The sequence below is a fragment of the Ischnura elegans genome, chromosome 3 (assembly GCF_921293095.1).
Source record: "Ischnura elegans chromosome 3, ioIscEleg1.1, whole genome shotgun sequence".
NCBI classification, from domain to species: domain Eukaryota; kingdom Metazoa; phylum Arthropoda; class Insecta; order Odonata; family Coenagrionidae; genus Ischnura; species Ischnura elegans.
In genome coordinates, this window is record NC_060248.1 from 22,595,974 (window position 1) to 22,615,462 (window position 19,489).

The 19,489-nt window shown below is 36.1% G+C and overlaps 1 protein-coding gene across 3 annotated transcripts in view; it reads left to right on the forward strand.

Annotated features, from left to right (window-relative positions):
* LOC124155554 (protein tincar) overlaps nucleotides 1-17,868 on the forward strand; it is an 803,451-nt gene extending 785,583 nt beyond the window's left edge. The window contains exons 10-14 of one of the 3 annotated variants that reach the window (XR_006864202.1): nucleotides 300-829; nucleotides 3,222-3,498; nucleotides 5,918-6,145; nucleotides 13,262-13,350; nucleotides 14,162-14,249. Coding sequence is in view for 2 of the 3 variants with exons in the window: in XM_046529476.1 (XP_046385432.1) it covers nucleotides 300-829; nucleotides 3,222-3,498; nucleotides 5,918-6,145; nucleotides 14,162-15,322 (2,196 nt within the window). In the remaining variant the exon portion in view is untranslated. Of the gene's footprint in view, nucleotides 1-299; nucleotides 830-3,221; nucleotides 3,499-5,917; nucleotides 6,146-13,261; nucleotides 13,351-14,161 lie in introns of all 3 variants that reach the window. The other 2 variants (XM_046529476.1, XM_046529477.1) reach the window with 2 other exon arrangements.
* The last annotated feature ends 1,621 nt before the right edge of the window (nucleotides 17,869-19,489 follow it).

Consider the following 19,489-nt stretch of genomic DNA (forward strand, 5'->3'; position numbering starts at 1 on the left):
TCGCATTTTTGTGCACTTGAAAATGAATTCATAAAGGTACGTCACTGGCTAGTCCGCAGTTATTTCTTTTAATTATGTCCATGGTGAATGTCCAAGTGCTCTAAGTTCTAGCTTTAGCTTCTAGTCTTTGCTGGTTTCACCATCAAAGTCGATGTTTATTTTGAGTTAGCTACTGAAGAGATTGGAGCTGTTTCCTTGAGTGGAACTTTACCCTTTTAATTGTACTTCATTGGCACAGGTCCGTTTTTACATTACAGAAGAGAGCTTTTGCATATATGCTGCCAACTTCTTTTTCGCAGGTTCGTGTGACTGTGGCAAGGGCAACTGTCAGGGCCTCCCCTCGATCGGTTCAGCTCCTCACAGATGTTGAACTTGCTTCACGGCGTCACAATAGACGTCCACACTGTGGAAGCAGTGGGTCAGATTCTTCAGCTGGAGTGCCATTGCTTGTTGTCGGCAATGGCCGTGCATATGCCGTGTCTGAGACCACACCAAGGAAAGCCATCATGGGAGTCGTGCAGAGGACGATTCTGGAACAGCAGCAGCAACGTCAGAGGCAGCGTAAGGGCATATCCCCAGGGGAAGATGGAGAGGACTCGGGCGGAGGGATGGGTGATGGAGACCTCCTCGATGATGATGACGACGGAGAGCAGGTGTATTGGTTAAGGCCCCAGCAGACGGTTCTGCGTACCGTCTCACCAAAGCCTTCCCCCGATTCTGAAAGACTGACATGGCTCCATCGCAAAAACTCTTCATCCTCTGGAGGGACAAAGTTGAAAGTCACCTTTGATGATTCTCTGAATACAGGAAGCAACGGAAGTGGGGCTAGGTGAGTCAATATTATTGTTTCTAACCATCACCAGTGTCAAACTCATAGGTTTTGCTGTGAGGTATTCTGAATATTACATTAAAATTTCATTCACCTGTGTGTGATGCAAGTACAGGGCCACTCTTTAAATGAAGTCATAGTGCCTACTCAGCCATAAAGGATATTGCAAAAGGTAATTGCCAAAGACAATAATGGCACAGAAAAATTGTCATTAAAGACAGAGATTTATCTTATGCACTCTGCACTTGTAGACTCCACAAAAATTGCTAAATTTGCCCTTTCCTGTAGATAATTAGCAAATGGATAAGCCAAGAATACCTAAACCTATGTCTGATGCCTTAATTACAATTTTTTTCTGTTTGGGAAGGGATGGTAACTTTGATCCATTTTCCAGCTTTGGTTGTATTTCAGCCCTGACATGAGGCACCATAATATCACCTACCCTTAAATATCTGGGACTGGCCCTGTATACTCTCCAAATTATTATAAACGGATTTGAGAGGTCACTAGATTACTCATGCATTTGTATGTTTGATTTTGAATATACTGTCATACATTTTCTTCCAATTTTGAAATATATATGTATTAGCATTAGTAAGGAGACCCACTACTGTCTAAAATGTGCTACTCTTCTCGAAAGTAGATTCAACTTTCTTATCAATCAAATATTTTTTCTGCTCTTTGTCTTTGTAATTCATATGGTTATTTGTGGTTTTGTTATTGAATTTCATTTTGATCTATTTTTTTATTTTTGGTGAATGTTGTCATTTTTTTCATGAATTTTAATATTAGGTGCAAATCTTTGTAAACCTTTTCAGATGAATTACCGCCCTCCCATGATAATTAAGACTGCCATGATTTTTGTGTTCATGCTTACATGTATGAACTCTAGCTCATTTTGCTTTAAATTTTTTCCTTAGCAGATTAAAAGAGAAACTGCAACATCATTCTTTAAAGAGACTTTTTACCAGGTGAAAACCAACTTTGATTCTTGTAATTTCTTGGGTACTTTTCTACTGTGGTTTCTAGTATATCTATGGTAAACTTAGACATGGCTTCAAGTTATGATTTTAACTCTAGCCATTCTTAGGTGACGTCATAGTTGAGAAGTGGACTGTGTTGCTTTTATTTGTTGTACATGTATTTTTGTTATTTAGACCTTGTTTTGATTTGCATTTTTTTAATTAGTAAATGGGAAATGGATAAGTTCATTAGTCAGGCTCTTCAGCTATTTTTCTATCATTTGGCTTGGTATCAGTGTGCATATGTGTACCTTCTTCCGGAGAATTTTAGAGGAAAAAAGCATTTTTAACGAAGTACGAGCGAAAATGGTACAACTTAAAAATTTTCCTAGAGATTTTCAATAAGCTGTGTAAGTACCTACATAATTTGTGTGCAGATATTGTCAATCATTATGATATGAACAGTAGTACCTAAATGTCAAACCTTCCACTTATAGCTTTTAAAATCTGATTTGTAACAGCGTTTTACATCAAAAGCATTATTTTCCCTTTCAGTGTTAGACAGAAGTAGCAAAGTTTTATATCCCATTATGGTTATATCATTTTGTTTCCCAATGCATACCTTTATGTGTTCAGACATACCAGTGTATATATTAAATGTATTTTATAGCCTTCCCTAACTCAGTGATGATAATTAATGTGGTAATTATAGCTGCTCCTGTAACCATTGCTTGTATTGTACTACATCAAGACACCTTGTTATGCCAACCTGCAGTTATTTTTTCAGGTAGTACTCATGCTAATAAGTGAGAAAGTTTATTTCGAATGACATATAATGAGAATGCAATTGCAGTTTTCAGCTTAAAAATGTCAGGAATTGCAGCAAGTTTTGTTCCCTAAACCACGTTGGTAACGTTGGAAATCAATGTATCTCCTGCATGTAAGAGCCTCCAAGTGTAAATTAATAGAAATGGTAAACATTATCAGAATAACATGTTGTTACAGCATTAGCTTTCAGTTATACAAATACTCTTCATACGTTAACCTGATATTTTTATCTCCTTCATATTTATTTTTTAAAGGATATTTTGACATTTTAATTCATTTTTAAGAATATTTTGAAATACTTCTTGTACATGCTACATGACTTCACAAGGTCTTACAATAAATAGGTTTAAGCTGAAATCTAGAAAAATAAATCATCTCATAGTTAGTCCATCCATTAATAAATCTATAATTATATGTGCTTGCATTGACTTATTTAAAATATTTCTATGAGGTTGGAGTTATAACAGCAAGTTTTTAAGCTAGACATAGGCTAGAATTTAAAGATATAGAATCTAACTTTGCCAAAGAAATGTGAAGTTGTGCATAAGTGAAATGGAAAATATTTTTAATTAATTGTATAACATATTCATTTTACTTTATAGGAAACTCAAAGTCCTCTCCAAAGTCCCAAAAACTGCTTTGGCTGTGGGACGAGGTAAGTTAAAAGGAACTGGAAATGGGCCAGATTTGGTTGGAGAGCAGAATGGCTCTCGATCACGAATAGGGCGAAGACGAAACCCATTGCTGTCTGACTCAGAAGATTTTTCTGGTGAAGATTGTGAAGGTGCTGTGCCAGAAGATGATGGTGACTATGCAACACTCAGAGAGGTGCCAATGCCTGTTGGAGATGATGAAGACACCCCATCTGAAGATGCCAAGGTATTCAACAATATTGGGGAATTTCTTTTCTATCATACTCTGTAAGAAATATGACTATTTTATGACTTTTAACAATATTTTACAAAATTTCATTCAGGGCGATCTATTTCATGAACAATTGATCACCTATACTAAGAATCAGGGGCTATATATTTATGCTAATTATTAGAAAACAATTTTAATATTTTTTCACAAATAAACTTAAAATATTTCACTATCTGAAGGCTCTCCTAATGCATAATTTGTGGAAGTAACGATCATGCAGGTAGTCAATGAATAGCTATCAGAGAACGTGTTATTAGGTATTATAACTCCCTTCACAGCAGTGGCATACTGCAATGGATTAACAAGGGTGAATTTAAGAGTGGGAGACTGTGCTCTCTCTTCACTGTAATCCATTATTTGTCAGAAAATACCAAAAAGGTAATCATAAATGTAGTGCCCCAACTGCAGTTTGTTATTTCTCCAGTTCAACATACAATATGTAGGAATTTCATGTCTTTTAATTACTGAAGAGTTGTTTTTCCTGAATGCAAGTTATGCTATGTTCTGTGCTGTCGCATACCATCCAGGCACCCCTGAAAGTTGTGAACTGGCCCCTTAACACGTGGAACTTATTGCTTATTGCATTGGCCCCTAAATTTTAGTACTATGCCATACAAGTGAAACAAATCTCAAATGCTGAGTTGAGTCCATATTGGGTATTGCCCCAAGCCCATAGCCAAGTATGTATGCCATTGCTAAGCAACAAATTATAAAAGGATGTTACTATTTTTCATCCATATCAGCTATCATTATAAACATTTAATCAATATTTTTCCTTATATTCTAACCAGAAAACTTTGAAGTGTTCATTCAGACACTGGCACATTAATTACATTGCCAACCTTCTTTTAATAATGATGATCAGCAAGGGCGGGGTTGGATGAAAGGCTCTCCATACTTATAATCAAATAAAATGTGAATACATAAATTTATATAATAAGAATACCTTTTTTAAGTCTTTAGGTATAACTTATGTGATATAAACTGCACCAAATAATAGAATTTTAAATACTACTTATTTCTTCTTGTAGCCAAGTATGTGTATTGGCAATTTGAATGGTGTTGTGTGTCCTTGAAGAAAACCTTTTGCACTGCATTTAGATTGGTCACCAAAGAAAATTTTAGCTAAATTAGTGGTTTAAGATCTAGTTTTTGCATGTGTTAGTGATGTGTGAAACATTTGAATACATTATATGATGTGCTGTATAAACATTTTACATCAAGGTGAAAGTAGTTTGTAAATTATTAAATTTGTGAACCTAGTGACAGTATGGGGGTTATTCTTTGGCTTTGTTATCTAATGCTTGGAAATTATTGAGGCCTACTTTGGCATCACCCACAATGAATGGCCATTGCTATGCTCAGTGGCATAAAGGAGTTTCAATATTTGGTTTTCTTTTGTGATTCAAAGTTAGTGTGCTATTATATTTTGGGGGTCCGTACCCCCAGACCCTCCCTCTTGCTACCCCTCTGGCTATATACTCAGTTGCTGATGCCAAAGATAGCATTTATCCAAAACATTGGATCCCAAAAGGAGAGAATAACTCCCCATACCTACTCTTTTCAAACTATTAGAGGCACCTATTACATAATAGCCTATAGAAAGTTTTTATTATTGATGATGAGTTCTGGAAAAGAGAGTTGTTGTTATCCAGTTCAAAACACAAATAAAATCACAAGTTTATAACTTTTTTGAAATCATGACCCATTTTCTTTAACTTGATAGACTGATGATCCAGATTCACTGGATAATTTTTTTACAAAGGTTACTATAAGCCATGCAAATGCTTACAAAGTGAAAGTATTTGTCAAAGCCAAAAACCCTCCTAAGAAAACTTTGGTGACTTCAACTAATGATGCATGGTAAAGATAATCCAAGATTATCAATGCAGATGATTTGAAGTTGTAGTAAGTTCAAATCTATGTTGTTATTTTCCATTATCAGAGGTGGATTAAGGAGGAATGCTGGGGGGAAGAAGGGAGGCCATTCCCAACATCTAGAAAAAGGCAAAAGATGGTAATCTTTAAGGTGGCTCTCCAGTGAAAGTCTATATTACACCAGCTTAAAAAGCAATGTTTAAAAAACTTTATGAATATCTAAAACGTAATTATCCATGAACATAGTGCCCCATGTGCATTATTGTTGAGAGATATTGGATACCACTAAGGCGGCACTGCAGGGAGTGATGAACTGCCCCCCAGAATAACAACCTTAATCTGCCCCTTTCCATTTTGATGTTAAAAAAATAGTTTTGAAATGGATTCAACATGACTAGAGCTTCCTGTGTCAAAAATGCTTTTGTAAATAATTTTACATCTGTTTCTGCCAATGAATTGACCCAATTAACCTCTTCCTGCAAATTTAATGTTTTAGCTTTTGGACTCGGTGGCAGACGGAAGCATCACCTATGCAGCCACTAACAGGGATCTCTTGCTCCCAGCTGATTATGAGGATACCCTTCCTGAGCCATCTCCTCTCCCGCCCCCGTCTCCTACAGAGGCTGAACAGGCCCAGGGGGAGGACATTAACAACCATTCCTCATCCCCACCCTCTGCTGCCAACCCTACCGCTGCCCCATCTAACCAAAACCTTGACCCTCAGGTAACTAACTTATTTATCCCCAAATTCATCTCTGCTTCTCAAGCCACTCTGTGCTAAAAGTTAATCTGTGTTGGCTTTCACTTAAGCACTATAGACATAAAATTTTTCCCATCCGATGAACATCTGGGTAACATATGTCTATAAATAAGTAGTAAGTAGTGTAAATGTTTGTGAATGTATGTTCTTTCGATAGAATTTTTATGTGTGATTCCAAATTTTTTCATTTCAAAAGGACTGCCATTGCTGATATGCCATATTGTAGACTGAATTGTAGTTTAGTGTACACCATGAAAAAGAGTACCTTCAGGCATAAAACATTATTCCAACATGTCTCTCTCAGTCACTCACTTGCCTACATGACTTCGAAACAATGAATTGAAATCCACAAATAACTTTTTCAATTCTGAGTTATTTCTTTTTCTTGTATGTGACAGAGCAGGATAATGAAGTAAGATATTCTAGTGCCGTAACCATGTGAATAAATGCAATATCTAGTGAATGTCTTTGTAAATTTTTTTCATTTGGAAAACTTAATTCCATTTTAATTCAGTTTCTTATGGATTTTAACTACCTTCTGGTTAAATAAATCCATGCTAAAGCTTTGATCAGTAAGCAATGAACTCCTAAGTCCCAAAGTGTACCACAAAGCCCTGGGGACCAAGGAATTAATGTTTCTGATTGTCAACAAATTGTTTGAGTTTGGTTTGCAGCATTCTTTGAATGCACGTAACTTTCCTGCATTTTCATGGGAAAATTAATTTATGACGCTTGAGTTCTTGGGAATTAAAACAATAGTTGCTGTTGACACAGAATAAGGAAATTTCACGTTTAATTTTTAAGTGTCTATTTTTCACGGTGATGGATTCCTTATAAAAAACCATATGAACCAGCTAATACATACATTGATAGATTTTATAAGGTTATTATCTTGATCAACATGGATCAATGAGATTTTCGTTGAATTGACCTATATTTGCCATCCATATTTGTCTGGGTTTTCTACCAATCTCATTCAACATCCCTCTATTATATGTATTTCAAATCTATCATGCGACAAAAGTAGTGCTCGGTTTGTATGATTAAAAAATAATTTTGAAGGAAATAGCTTATGTGAAAAGTTGAAAATGAATGCAACAAATACATCTGGAAATCTGTCACAGTAAAAATTTTAGCGAGAAAATATTCAATCAGATAGAAGTACATGCTATGCGACATAAATCTGTTTTTCTGGCTGGATCAGTCGCTATATGTACATGGATCCTGCTTTTCTATCCAAATTTTTTTTCACCTTTTTTAGGTGCCTCTGACCAGCCATTAGTTAATTTTTTAATAACATTTTATCATATCTGCAATGCAATAAAAATGTCATCAATTAGGAAGGCTACCTGAAGTTGCACTGTTTCATGCCTTGTTACATACTTCCTTGGATGTGTTAAGTTACACGTATTAAGATTAGGTCCATCCTTGCTTCCTAACCCTTTTGCTTCCAAATGACCATTTGGGGTCTATTCTAGCCAAATAGCCCTAATTGCCTGTAAATTGGCTAATTGGTCAGACCGTTAGGGTCCTGTTCCTATTTGTAATGCAACCAAATCAACACAAGTTACATCCCCCAGCAACATTACGGAGGCTATTATCTATTCTCATGTGAAACTTAACAAAAGTTTAACTGTTTCCTGAACCCTCAATTGAATATCATGCAATTTGCAACACTAGTCTAGAACCTCTGGTCTTTTTGAGAACCTCTTTTTTGAAAAGCCTTTGAAGTGAAAGGGTTAGAAGTAAGAGAAATAAATAGGTACATTTTCACTAAGCAATTTCAAATAGTAATCCATTTTTTAATCCTAAAAATTTTAATGGTGCTTAAGTTTATTTCATGAATGTACTTTGATAATTTTGATGGTATAATTAAACAATCGTATAGCAATGAATCCTGGTCATATCAGGTACCTATTTGTATTCATACACAAAGGCTTAAGGCATGAAATATTTTTGCCCACTAGCAAACTAAAAGATTTGAATAAATGTAAGTATTCACCAGCAAATATGTGTAAACATATCTGTATACGCAAAAAATTGTGCTGTTTTCTCTCTGCTTATGGAGACTGCTCTATTATTGCTGCATCCCTTGAGCCTAATTATAGGACTAACATTTGCTTCTCCTTCACTTCATTAAATAAAATGTTCTCTCCCGTGGCCTTTGTGCACAGTTTTCATATTTTTAGGACAGATTGTCACCTTTTTAACAACATATCTATTTTGGCAAATTCAGTGAAATTGTTTTCCATATATTTATTGGTACATGGTCAGAAAAAATTCCCCAAATAATACCCTGAATGACTTTCAGTCTATAACCAGTTTGGGTTCTTGTTCTAACTATGCACATTTTTTGTAAAGCACTTAACAAATTATATGTACTTATACATGTTCCTATTTCTTGTACACTGTAGCCATAAATTTTGATTTAGTAAGCATTGGAATTAATATTCTTAGGAATTTGTTATTGATATCTACTAACCTTTAATTGAAATTTTCTGATTTCATGTGGTAACCATGATTAAACTATAATAAACATCTGACAGTGAAGTAAGCCAGGGGATTTAAGGGAGCTAGTAAAGTTCTCAGTAATTATACCCAAGAAAAAGAATTCTAGAGAAAATGGTGAACTCAAAAATTGGTCTCATGCGTAGATTTTACATTAGTAGTTTTTTCCTCTCATGACTAAGTATTGAATTTATTCTAATGTTTCTAGCTACCTAGTGAGTGACATGAATTACCTGGGCTTTTCAGAGTAACAATCATTCGTGGAACAGGACTTTGTTGGGTATTTTGAATTGTTAAGCACTATCATTCCAAGAATTTGAAGGAGCAAAATGTGAGTTAGCCAGAGTACATGCTGCTCTCTCCAAATCAGCCAGGTGCTCAGTTGCCCATTCAGGTTTCGAAAATTATTCAACTGTCTGCATGATGGCTGACCTATTGGTATCAATAGTTTAAAAGAAAATTATATTAAAATGTTTCAATCCATAAAAGTAATTCCCATTCTTCATGTATATAATGCACAGTATCTCTGGTACTGACTAAAATTCGGTGATCACTTCCTTGTTATGCTTAATTGCCTGCTTTGCTTACTGCTTCAAATGTAATGTATGTGCCAGAAACCCCTCATCCATTTGAAATTTTATGGGTATAACTGATTTATTACCTGCAAATGCCAGAGGTTTCAGGTTTTTAATAAAAGTTGTCATCAATTAAAAAGAAACTTATTTTGAAACAAGGATGTCAATTACAATACAGCTAAGGTCAGTAGTACTTTTTTCTTGAGAAAATAATACAGTGGAGTAGAATAGAAGTTGTTCGTTCCTTGGAAAGGGGAGCCATGAAATTTCTAGAAAAATATACTTGAAGAAAATTAGCAAATTACAAAGCATTTCTGAAAAAGTTATGTATTTAGTTTTTAAATTACAGAGGTAAACTGTCCAGAATAAGTTCATGATATGGATCTTGAATTAGAGTCTAGATCTTGAATTAGAGGTCTACCACTACCCAGTGAGAAATGGGTGGTGGAATCCACATGGAACCCACGTGGAGAATTAACGTGGATACCACGTGTTTTTGGTCGTGGAATCAACGTGGAACCCACGTGGAAATTTGGTGGAAAAATTAAAACAGCAGTTGGTGCTGTCCTAAAACCATTAAAACCTCAACCACTCTATATCTAAACCTTCTAAATATGTGTCTACGATTTTTCATGTGCTCTCATGGCTGCCTTTCCACGAATTATATAAAAATAGAATGTGCGATACATTTTCACATAACTAGCGTGGTTTCAGGATGATAAATGACGCAATGTCACCAGAGAGTTAAGTTCCACAAATTAGAAATTCTGTTTAACATTTTATGATAATCACCACAAATCTACTTGAAATCAACGTGGATTCCACGTGGGTCCAACCACTCAATATCCACCACCACCAAATATCCACCACTCAACGTGGATTCCACGTGGGTTCCACGTGGATTCCACCACCCATTTCTCACTGGGTACGTTTTAAATAGAATCCAGCATATCAGGCATTCAAAATTTAGGCACGAATGAGAATTGTTGGGTGAAATATTACAAAGATGCACAAAATTACAGGAGAGTGAAGAAGTTGGTTTGGGAATAGCTGAATGAGTCAAAAAGAGGTGTAAACTATTATGCAAGGCATGAGGAGATGCTTAAATCCATTATAAAATATGGACAATGAGGAAAAAGACAAGCTTTAAGAATGGAATGATGATAAGCACATCGTTTTTTGAGCAGAAAAAAATTATTAGAATGGGAAATTGAGGCTTGAAACATATTCATGCTATGAAAATGTATCAGTGTACAGATGCAATTCAACAGGAGCTACTTTTATAAAATATGAAACAGGAGTTCACTAGGTATTTAACTACCTTAAAATGTATGCATGAATTGGTTTATTTGCCCATTTTAAAAATTGCATGCATATTTACATAATCTCGCACAATCTATAAGTCTCCCTCCAATAGATACCTATCTAAGTGGAAAGAGTGCATAGTGCAGTAGCAGAAAAAATTAAGGCAAAGCTCATTGGTGTCTGAAAGTTGCCAGTTCAGGAATTACTTGTCTTCCAAAATTTTGCCCTCATAATGCTCTCATACAACCAGGAATTTTAAAACTATATGCCCCTTATACCAGGGAAATAATATTATCCATCGCATTATGACAACGTGCGAAAGATCCAGCAATGAATTCTTTCCCGAATTCTCCGAAGTATGCTTCGCCCAAGACTCACCTAAAATGGGAAAGGTAGTTAAAATTTACTCCATAGTAAACTACCCAAATGATTATAAAATATAGTTGTTGAATTTCAAACATAAATAAGCCTGTAAGAATCTTGTGATAGGTGTTGCGAAGTTTTAAGATCAGAAAAATGTTAACAGCGTGGGTGCAGCATCACGTCATCTGTCACTGGGACTTTATCTATGGAACCTCTGATTCGTAGCATAATACTTTACTGACTACATCACCGGAATGATTGCATCCAATCAATGCTCAATATGTTGGCTATGGTCACAGATGTCCAGGTGAGAGTAAACTCCATTCTAGGTGAGTCATGGGCAAAGAATACTTTGGAGAATTCTGGGAAGAATTTGTAGCTGGAACTTTAGGGCATTGTCATCATGCGACGGATATGATTACTTTCCCAGTATTAGGGGCATATAGTTTTAAAAACCCTGATTATATGAGAGCATTTTGAGGGCAAAATTTTGTAAGACAAGTACTTCCTGAACTGGCCGCTTTCAGATGCCAATGAGCTTTGCCTAAATTTTTTCCACCACTGTATATAATCGATTACCCATGTCTCACGTTAAATTTGGCTCAGTTTTCCAAGCATAAGTGCTCAAGCAGGGATAAGGCAATATCTGAAAAATTTCCACCACACCTAGGATTTTATTTAGGCCCACAATCAGGGAGGCCAACACTTTAGCCCTCACACCAACCCAATCCCTAGGGAATGTTAGAAATGCAATGAATGCCGGAAGTAGTAAGTTCTCTGTAAGATTGGCAAAACTGATTGTAGCATGCAGTTGTTATAACACACAGAATTGCTTTGATCAGAAAATTGCATCTTGATTTATGTTTCAGAGCATGATGCTTGATTATTTGTACCATGAATTTGGTACCACAATGAATGAAAATTAAAAACAATTTATACCAGTGTGTTATGTTTTGCTATGTACATCATAAGTTGAATTGAGGATACCTTCAATAATAAAAACGCAACCTCACTACAAAAATATAGTCGTAATTTGCTCATAAGAGTAAGCAAATAAAATAATGAACTGTTTATCTGTGGTCTGGGAAGCTGTGTAGATGAGATATGCTGCGGATGGCCTTAGGAATTATTCGGAGAGGTGATTCTTGTATGTGATCACTACATTTACTGATTACTAGATAATCAATACTTGCATACCTATTTTTATTGACCAAACTACGTTAGTGGCAAGTAAACTGTAATTCGCAATTTAGAGGAAGCAAATGTCAACAATTGAAATTTCTTTAGAGAGCCTAATGCTTTAGAGTCGAAATGCTAATGTTGGTAAATTGTTATTTCTTTAATGATACAGATACACTGGCATTTCATTAAAAATTTATTTGAGCAAATGGGAATGGAATAGTAGGAGAGAATGGCATATTTACCATGGACGACTTCTTCAAAATAGACTAACCTAGGCTGAGAATCAATGTCTGGGCTTGGTCACAAAACTTTATAGCACTGCACACTTGGTATTTTATGAAAGACTTTATTTATCACTTATTTAGTCAAAGAGCAGCAAGTGGCTCAGATGCCAGTTTGCTGAACTCTGATCTATGCAGTTTTATATGCCTCAATGAGCAGCAAGAAGTGGCCTACCCTTGAAAATAACTTTATCATATATATATTATGTATAACTTTAAAAAAAATAAATAGATAACCAAGCCAATGACATCATTAAATTTGCCCATTACTGTTCAATTTATACACCGTAGAATTTCCACAAAATCTCAAACTATATGTACGTAGAAGTTTCATCTCATGTTTTAATATTATGTAAAAATATTAAAAGAATTTTCTGTTGGATTTTTCTGATGGGTATCTTTTCAAAGGTCGCCAATTTAATTTTACAGCAACAAATTCAGTATTTTGGTTGCTTAAACTAATCATGCACAGTTTCAATTTGTAGTCATAGCACTCAAGTACCCCGAGTACATTTTCTAGTCTCATCGGAGGATGTCATATGAAGTGCTTAGCCTAGAATTTTACAATGTAGATGGCTGAAATGTGTTTCCCTTTTAATGGAAAATACTAGGAGATATTCAGTTGATAATCTTAGTTTGTTATTCACTTAAGGCCAAAATAATTGCACATTCCTCTAACAAAAAAAGCCAATTCTTACTTAAAAATAAATGCAAGTATAATAAATTGTCTTTCTTTCTTTAAAAGCAATGAAAATTTACATTACTAGAAGCAAATATGTACCTACTTTTACTGTCCATTTCCATTATTGAAAATGTAAATAGAGAAAATATAATTCTCGATGATAACCTATTTTACTCTGTGGCAGCGAACAGTGCGATGGAACATCCTGGTGTAATGGAATGGCAGTTTCAAGGAATTAACTTTTGGAATCTCAATCTGTGAAGATATTTCAGAGTAAGGCATTAAAAATATTGAGAATGCAGAGGCTTTCAATTGGATGGTAGTGATCAGGGCCTCAAGAAGTAGATCAGGTTTTTCGGGGTGGTTGCTCAATCTTTTCTATTTTATGACATGGTAGCACTAACAAAATTGTAGTTGATTAAGCTTTTAAATACTAGTTTTTATTAATATGCATATGATTAAACTAACTTTTACAACAGAACTCAAGTAATAGACGAGGATTCCTAAATAGCTGGCATGCTTCTGATGTATATTGGTGACTTCTAACCCTCTGACAAAAAAATCTCTTCAGCCATTGAAATCTTTCCCCAGTTTGATACACAGTATGGACTGCAATTTTACAGGATTTCAGAGCATGCCTCCCAAAATATAATCTCATAATACCAACCAGTCATTCCCCAGAGAAAACATACATGGTTACTGCTGACTCAAATAGGGAAAGAACAGATTTTCTAGTTACAACATTTGGCCATCAGTGACCACAGATATGTATCATATAGCTAACGTTTGAAATTTTTCTTGTACTAACACCAACTTCATTTTTCAGTCAATAATGAACATGAGGAAATACATGATTCATAGATATTTTGTAGTTAGATCATATTTACTATTCCTATTTTAGGTATGCAACTAGTTACCTTTTCAATTACACAATAATGAGTACTGCAATTAGAATTAAAATATAAGACCAACATTAAATGAAGCAATGGCCTTAATTTTTGGACTCTCACTGCTGTATGAAATTTTTGCCAGTATTTTCATAAACTCTAAATTTATCTAAGCACTAACCTATCTATGATTATAGTTTCAGGGCTCAGTGACTCCTCGCTGCTTGCGCAGAGCAGATTCTGGGATGCCACATGAAGAGGATGTCACACCTAGGTCTGAGTCAGTCAGCACAGAAAGCTCTGGAGGTTCTCCTCCGGAGCATAGTGGACACAGTGATGAAACATCTAGTGGAATACACTCCAATTCCAGTGGTGAAACAGGACACAATGGCCAGCAAGGCATTCAAGTGGTAACTGTTGGACCATCTCGACGCTCCACCAGCGTAGATGATCTAGTCACGACTGAGCAAGCACCCAGAACCACAGCTGCACCATGGAGAAGTTTCTCCTTGCAGAGGAACGTTCAACCACCGACTTCCGAGGACTGTGGTGACTTTCCTCCTCCCCCTCCCCCTCCTCCCCTTGAGGAAAGCACAGTGGTGATACGAAGGAAGCAGTCGAGGCCAAAGACAACTGATCTCACACAAGCTGAACCTTTTGGTAGGTCAACAAATATGAGGATGACATCCTTCACGGATCAGCCCGATGGATCCAGATCCTCTATCACCACTGGAAGCACTGTTGGAAACTCTGCAGGGCCCTCCAGAGTGATCCCCTCTTCATCTCCATCGCTTCAACCACAGCCCATTAAAGACTACCAATCGAGGGTGCTGGCTTCAGGCACAGCCTCACTGCCACCCCAACACCATCCCCCTCACCAAGGTTTTCAACTCGCGGCCGGAGGAAGGGGAGGTTGCCACTCCTTCCCGAGGATTCAACCCCAACAGCCACATCTCAACTATCCCATCCACCCCCATCACCACCAGCACACAACACTGCCCACGCACCATAATGGGGTGCGAATATTTGGAGGGCCTTCATCACTAGCAAACACGTCCTCCTTCAAGCATTACAGGCCAGGTTTGCAGTTGGCGGGAGTCATGGCACAAGGACCTTCATATTATGGCACTGCTGTGACAGCATCAGTGCCAGCAGGGAGGCCAATGGGTGTGGGTGTGGTGAATGGAGTGGCAAGGGTACCGGAAGAGAGTGCAGGACACCACACTTTTCCAGCAGTGAAAAGGGTGGAACTGATTCCTCACCTCATGAAGGCTAATGGTGTTGGCCAGGATCGTGATTCTGCCAACTTTTCGATGGCTTCGAGTGGTGACTCTGATAACTACATAACGCATGGCTAAATGATGGTGAACCCACTACGTTTTCCATTGACTGCAAAGTACTCCAGTGAAAGTTGATGAAGTGTGAATGAATGTGTATACAATGATTGATGTGCATTTAATTCACTGCTGTCATTGCATAGTTTCCTCGAGTATAGTTCATGAACTTCCACTCGTAGCCTGTTGACAAAAAAAAGTTTTTCTCTCACTGTTTGGTCAACATATCCAAGTTGGTAAGTGAATGGCATGTGCTTAAGAAAAAACAATGAGAAGCATGCAATTTTAGTTTGACAAAGGACTAAATATGGAAGACATTATGGAGCCTGAAGGGGCCTGTGTTGAAAGAATGATACTCCAAACATACTGGAGAATGGACAATACTTCTATGCAACTGGAGGTATTTGGTTAGTCGAATCCTGCAATGAAAGAGAGTTAAGACTCATACAATGCTTCAGGATACTTGTTCATAGAAAAAATATTTATAGTGTACATTCTGTCTAGACTGAGTTTATAGAAAAATCAAGGGGATCACAACTGACCACTCAAAACATTTGGACAATAATCACTAATTTTCCTCAAATTTCAGAAGAAAAATTCAGTCAGTGCTGATAAAACCCGGTTTGTATAAATACTTTCCCATCTAAATTTAGATATCTTCATAGTGTAAATCTGTACAATAGGACCATTTAACTATTATTGTTTGGTGTGTAACACGTTGCATCTTCCCCTACAATCAAAGGTAGCTGCTACAGGCCAATGCCCTGAAAATAACATTTACTAGCATGTATCAATGGCTGGGTGTATTTGTGTTTGAAAATGGTGATCTTGAACTAACTATTATAAATGCAAATCAAGAAGACCATTTCTATCAAGTAGAATTAGTATCCATATATGTCTTGGAAATGTATACCACCGAAGTGAAAAGTCAGTGTTAACGTCAGCCAGATTGATATAATCACTGTACCCTGGAAAGCCATTATTTGTACGTGTCTTGATAATATTATTATTATACAGTATTTTGAATCTCTACAACATTTATGAGTATAACAGCTGAACAGGTTTCTATGATGCATAAATTATTCTTGAAAATGACAATAAGTTTGCTAACAAACCTTGAACTAAGCCATTTAAAATAAGTTGTTTTTGTAACAGCATAGCAATCTTGAATAAGATGATAGATCTATGGTTTAATTAAAGAAAGAATTCTCATGCTTCTAAAATATAGCTGTCAAATAATTACTTAAAGCATTAGCAGCATTCTCAGTAAAATTGTAAAATATTTTCTAAACTAAACTTGCAGTCAACATTTTATGCATAAAATTTCCATTAGAGTAACAATAATTTAGTTTTTTTGATAATTGTGGCATGATGCATTTTGCAGAGTGTTTCTCAAATTAGCTAGTTCTTTTGTACAAACAGTAGATTTTGGAAAAAAGAGTGGCAAATTTTTTAATCAAGACAAATTTTTTATCAACATATAATTTTTCTCAAGAAGCTTCATTGTCTCCACATATTTTTATATTTAGACAATATTTGCATAAAATGAAATTTTTGGGTAGGATCAGATTGCATATGCTATTTAGGGGTTTTTACTCATAATAAGTAGCACAAGGAGTACCTTCTTTACCTTGAATACAGATTCACAGACACTTGTCAAAGATGGCTTTTCCAAACCACATTGTAGTTCCATACTTCAGCAAAAACATTTTAGTGCCGGAACCAGAGGGAGAGGTATCAGCAAGCCCTATAATCAAAATTTTACAGATAGCCTGGACCACTGTTTGCAATTGGTATATGCATATAAATATATAAAACTCCCAAGGTTGACAGCACAAAAATGTTCTCAGTACAATTTTGTCATTACATCTAGCAGTGTATACTCAAGTTTTGAGAGCAGTGGGCAATTTTTAAATTTCTATCCAGAGAGAAGTAAAATTGATCTACTTTCATAATAATCATTCATGATGTATAAAAAGCAACTTGCTGTGAGCTTAAATGTACGAATGAAATTAAACTTTTCATACATATTAATACTTGTAGCCACAAAATTTAGCAGACATTTAACAATCTCTAACTTATTATGAAATCATGGCCTTTTGGCTAAGTTATGGGCACCATTCCCACTTGAGACCTTTAATGCTAAACCTGCAAGCTTCACAAATTCTCTTGAAATTTCCCTCTGGCTAATGTAAATTCATCATCATTGATAGTTTTCACTAATTCGGCTTAAAGCTGGAAGATATTTTAATCATGTCAATTGTGGCATTATTTATCATTAGTATTATTATTTTATTTTAATTTATTTGTTTTTATGCATAATGATTTTCAATTTTTTGAGGAATTTGTTGCAAGAATTTCAGTAAATTAATAATGTTGAAATTGCCAAAAACCCATTTCAATCAATGAATTATTTAACTTTATGTGTAAATATATTCAGAGTATTATGATGAGGTGGTCATGATGTCACATCAATTTGACTAAAATTTTTTTATACTGCCTGAAAAAATGTAATACATACATAGTGTTTAATGTGAACAATAAAGTGTAAAGAGAAATTTAAAAAATAACCATTTCAGGTCTTTTCATGCAAAATTAAACCTATCTGGTAACCTTAATTGAAGCTGGAATGTCATAAATAAAATTTTAGAATGAAGTGCTACCTTTATATTGATATTGATTTGGTTTGCATCAGCTTAAAAGAAATAGCTTGGAATTTTTACCTCCTCATTGTGTACATATTGTCTTAAACTTCATCCTTGGTATCAGAACTATTGCGGAGAGTTTTGTGTTAAATACATGAAGGATAGAATTGAAACTTGAAGCACGAATGTGGTGGAAGGGCTCCATATTAATTGGGAATACACTTTGCTTCCATAAACTTGCGGAAGAAACAACGTGTCTTTCATTATTATTATGAAGGATAGCACAGAAAATTTACAATACATATGAGTAACATCTTAGGTAGGAAGTTGAGGGCCCTTTGCCTACGACCAATCACTGGATCCACCATTCTTTCTGCCATATTCTTTCACGGTAAGCCATCTTTTCCCCCACCTCTTTCCTTGGGATACGGATGTGAGCGGTTTCCCCTATTTGCAGAAATGGACATTCTGGTCAAGTAAACTTATACCTGACCAGAAACAGGACATTTGGGATTGAATTCTTATCAAGTCGGGTTATTTTTTCTAATTCCTTCCTTTGGTGTTCATTTCTTTTCACTTGCAAACCAGAAACATAAAAAGCCAGTTGTTTGCGCAATACCTTAATGGTATCATGGGTAGTGACTTTCTGTTTCAAAAAAGTGACCTGATTGTGGCCCAAGTAGTCCTCCTAGGTTTGGGGGTTGATTCCTTTAAAGAATCTCCTCAGAACACTCTAAGGGAAAAAAATAAACCCTTGTGGCTGGTGGGAAACCAGATTAACCCTTCCTACTATGTAATTGCCACCTAATGGTTTTTTCCAGTAGTCTGCTCTTCCTAGCAGAGTGGTCTCCAAACCAATAGGTACATTAAATGCTTTTCTAAAGCAATTGCAGTGCCCCTCAATGACACTGTCACTGCTTCTCCTCTTACCAACAGTCCAAGGCCATCCCCATACTCATCCAGCCCCACCTTAGCTTCTTCTGTCAAAAAGTGGACACCTTAGACTGGCAGCGACAGAACAAAAAAAAAACCTCAACGGGTGATGTGGCCTTGATTCTTAAATGTAATTTTGTTTTAAACCTGAATCACACGATCATTTTTTTCGTCATTTTCGAGTGATCACTCAGAAATGATCGTCGCGCGCAATTGTTTTTTGCGATCACTCCAATGATGAGGACTCCCATCACTTTTTTCATTACTCGTCTGGTCGCTTTTTCCATCGCTGAAATCATCACTGAAACACCATATCAGCCAATCGGAATGCATGCCCGTATGGAGCGATGTAGTACAGCGCGTTTGACAATCGTGGGAGCAACATAGGTAAACGTAAACATGCTCTATTTCGTGATGCAGGTCCTATGACAACGAGCAGTGATGTAGGAAATGATGCAAAAAGCGATGGTGGGAGGGACTGTGTGATTCAAATAAATGATCACTCGAGCGATCACTTCCCCATAGCGAAAAGCAATTGCTCAAGTGATCACTAAGAGAGACTGAACAAATGATCGTGTGATTCAGGCTTTAGAAAAAAAATTGGAAAATTATT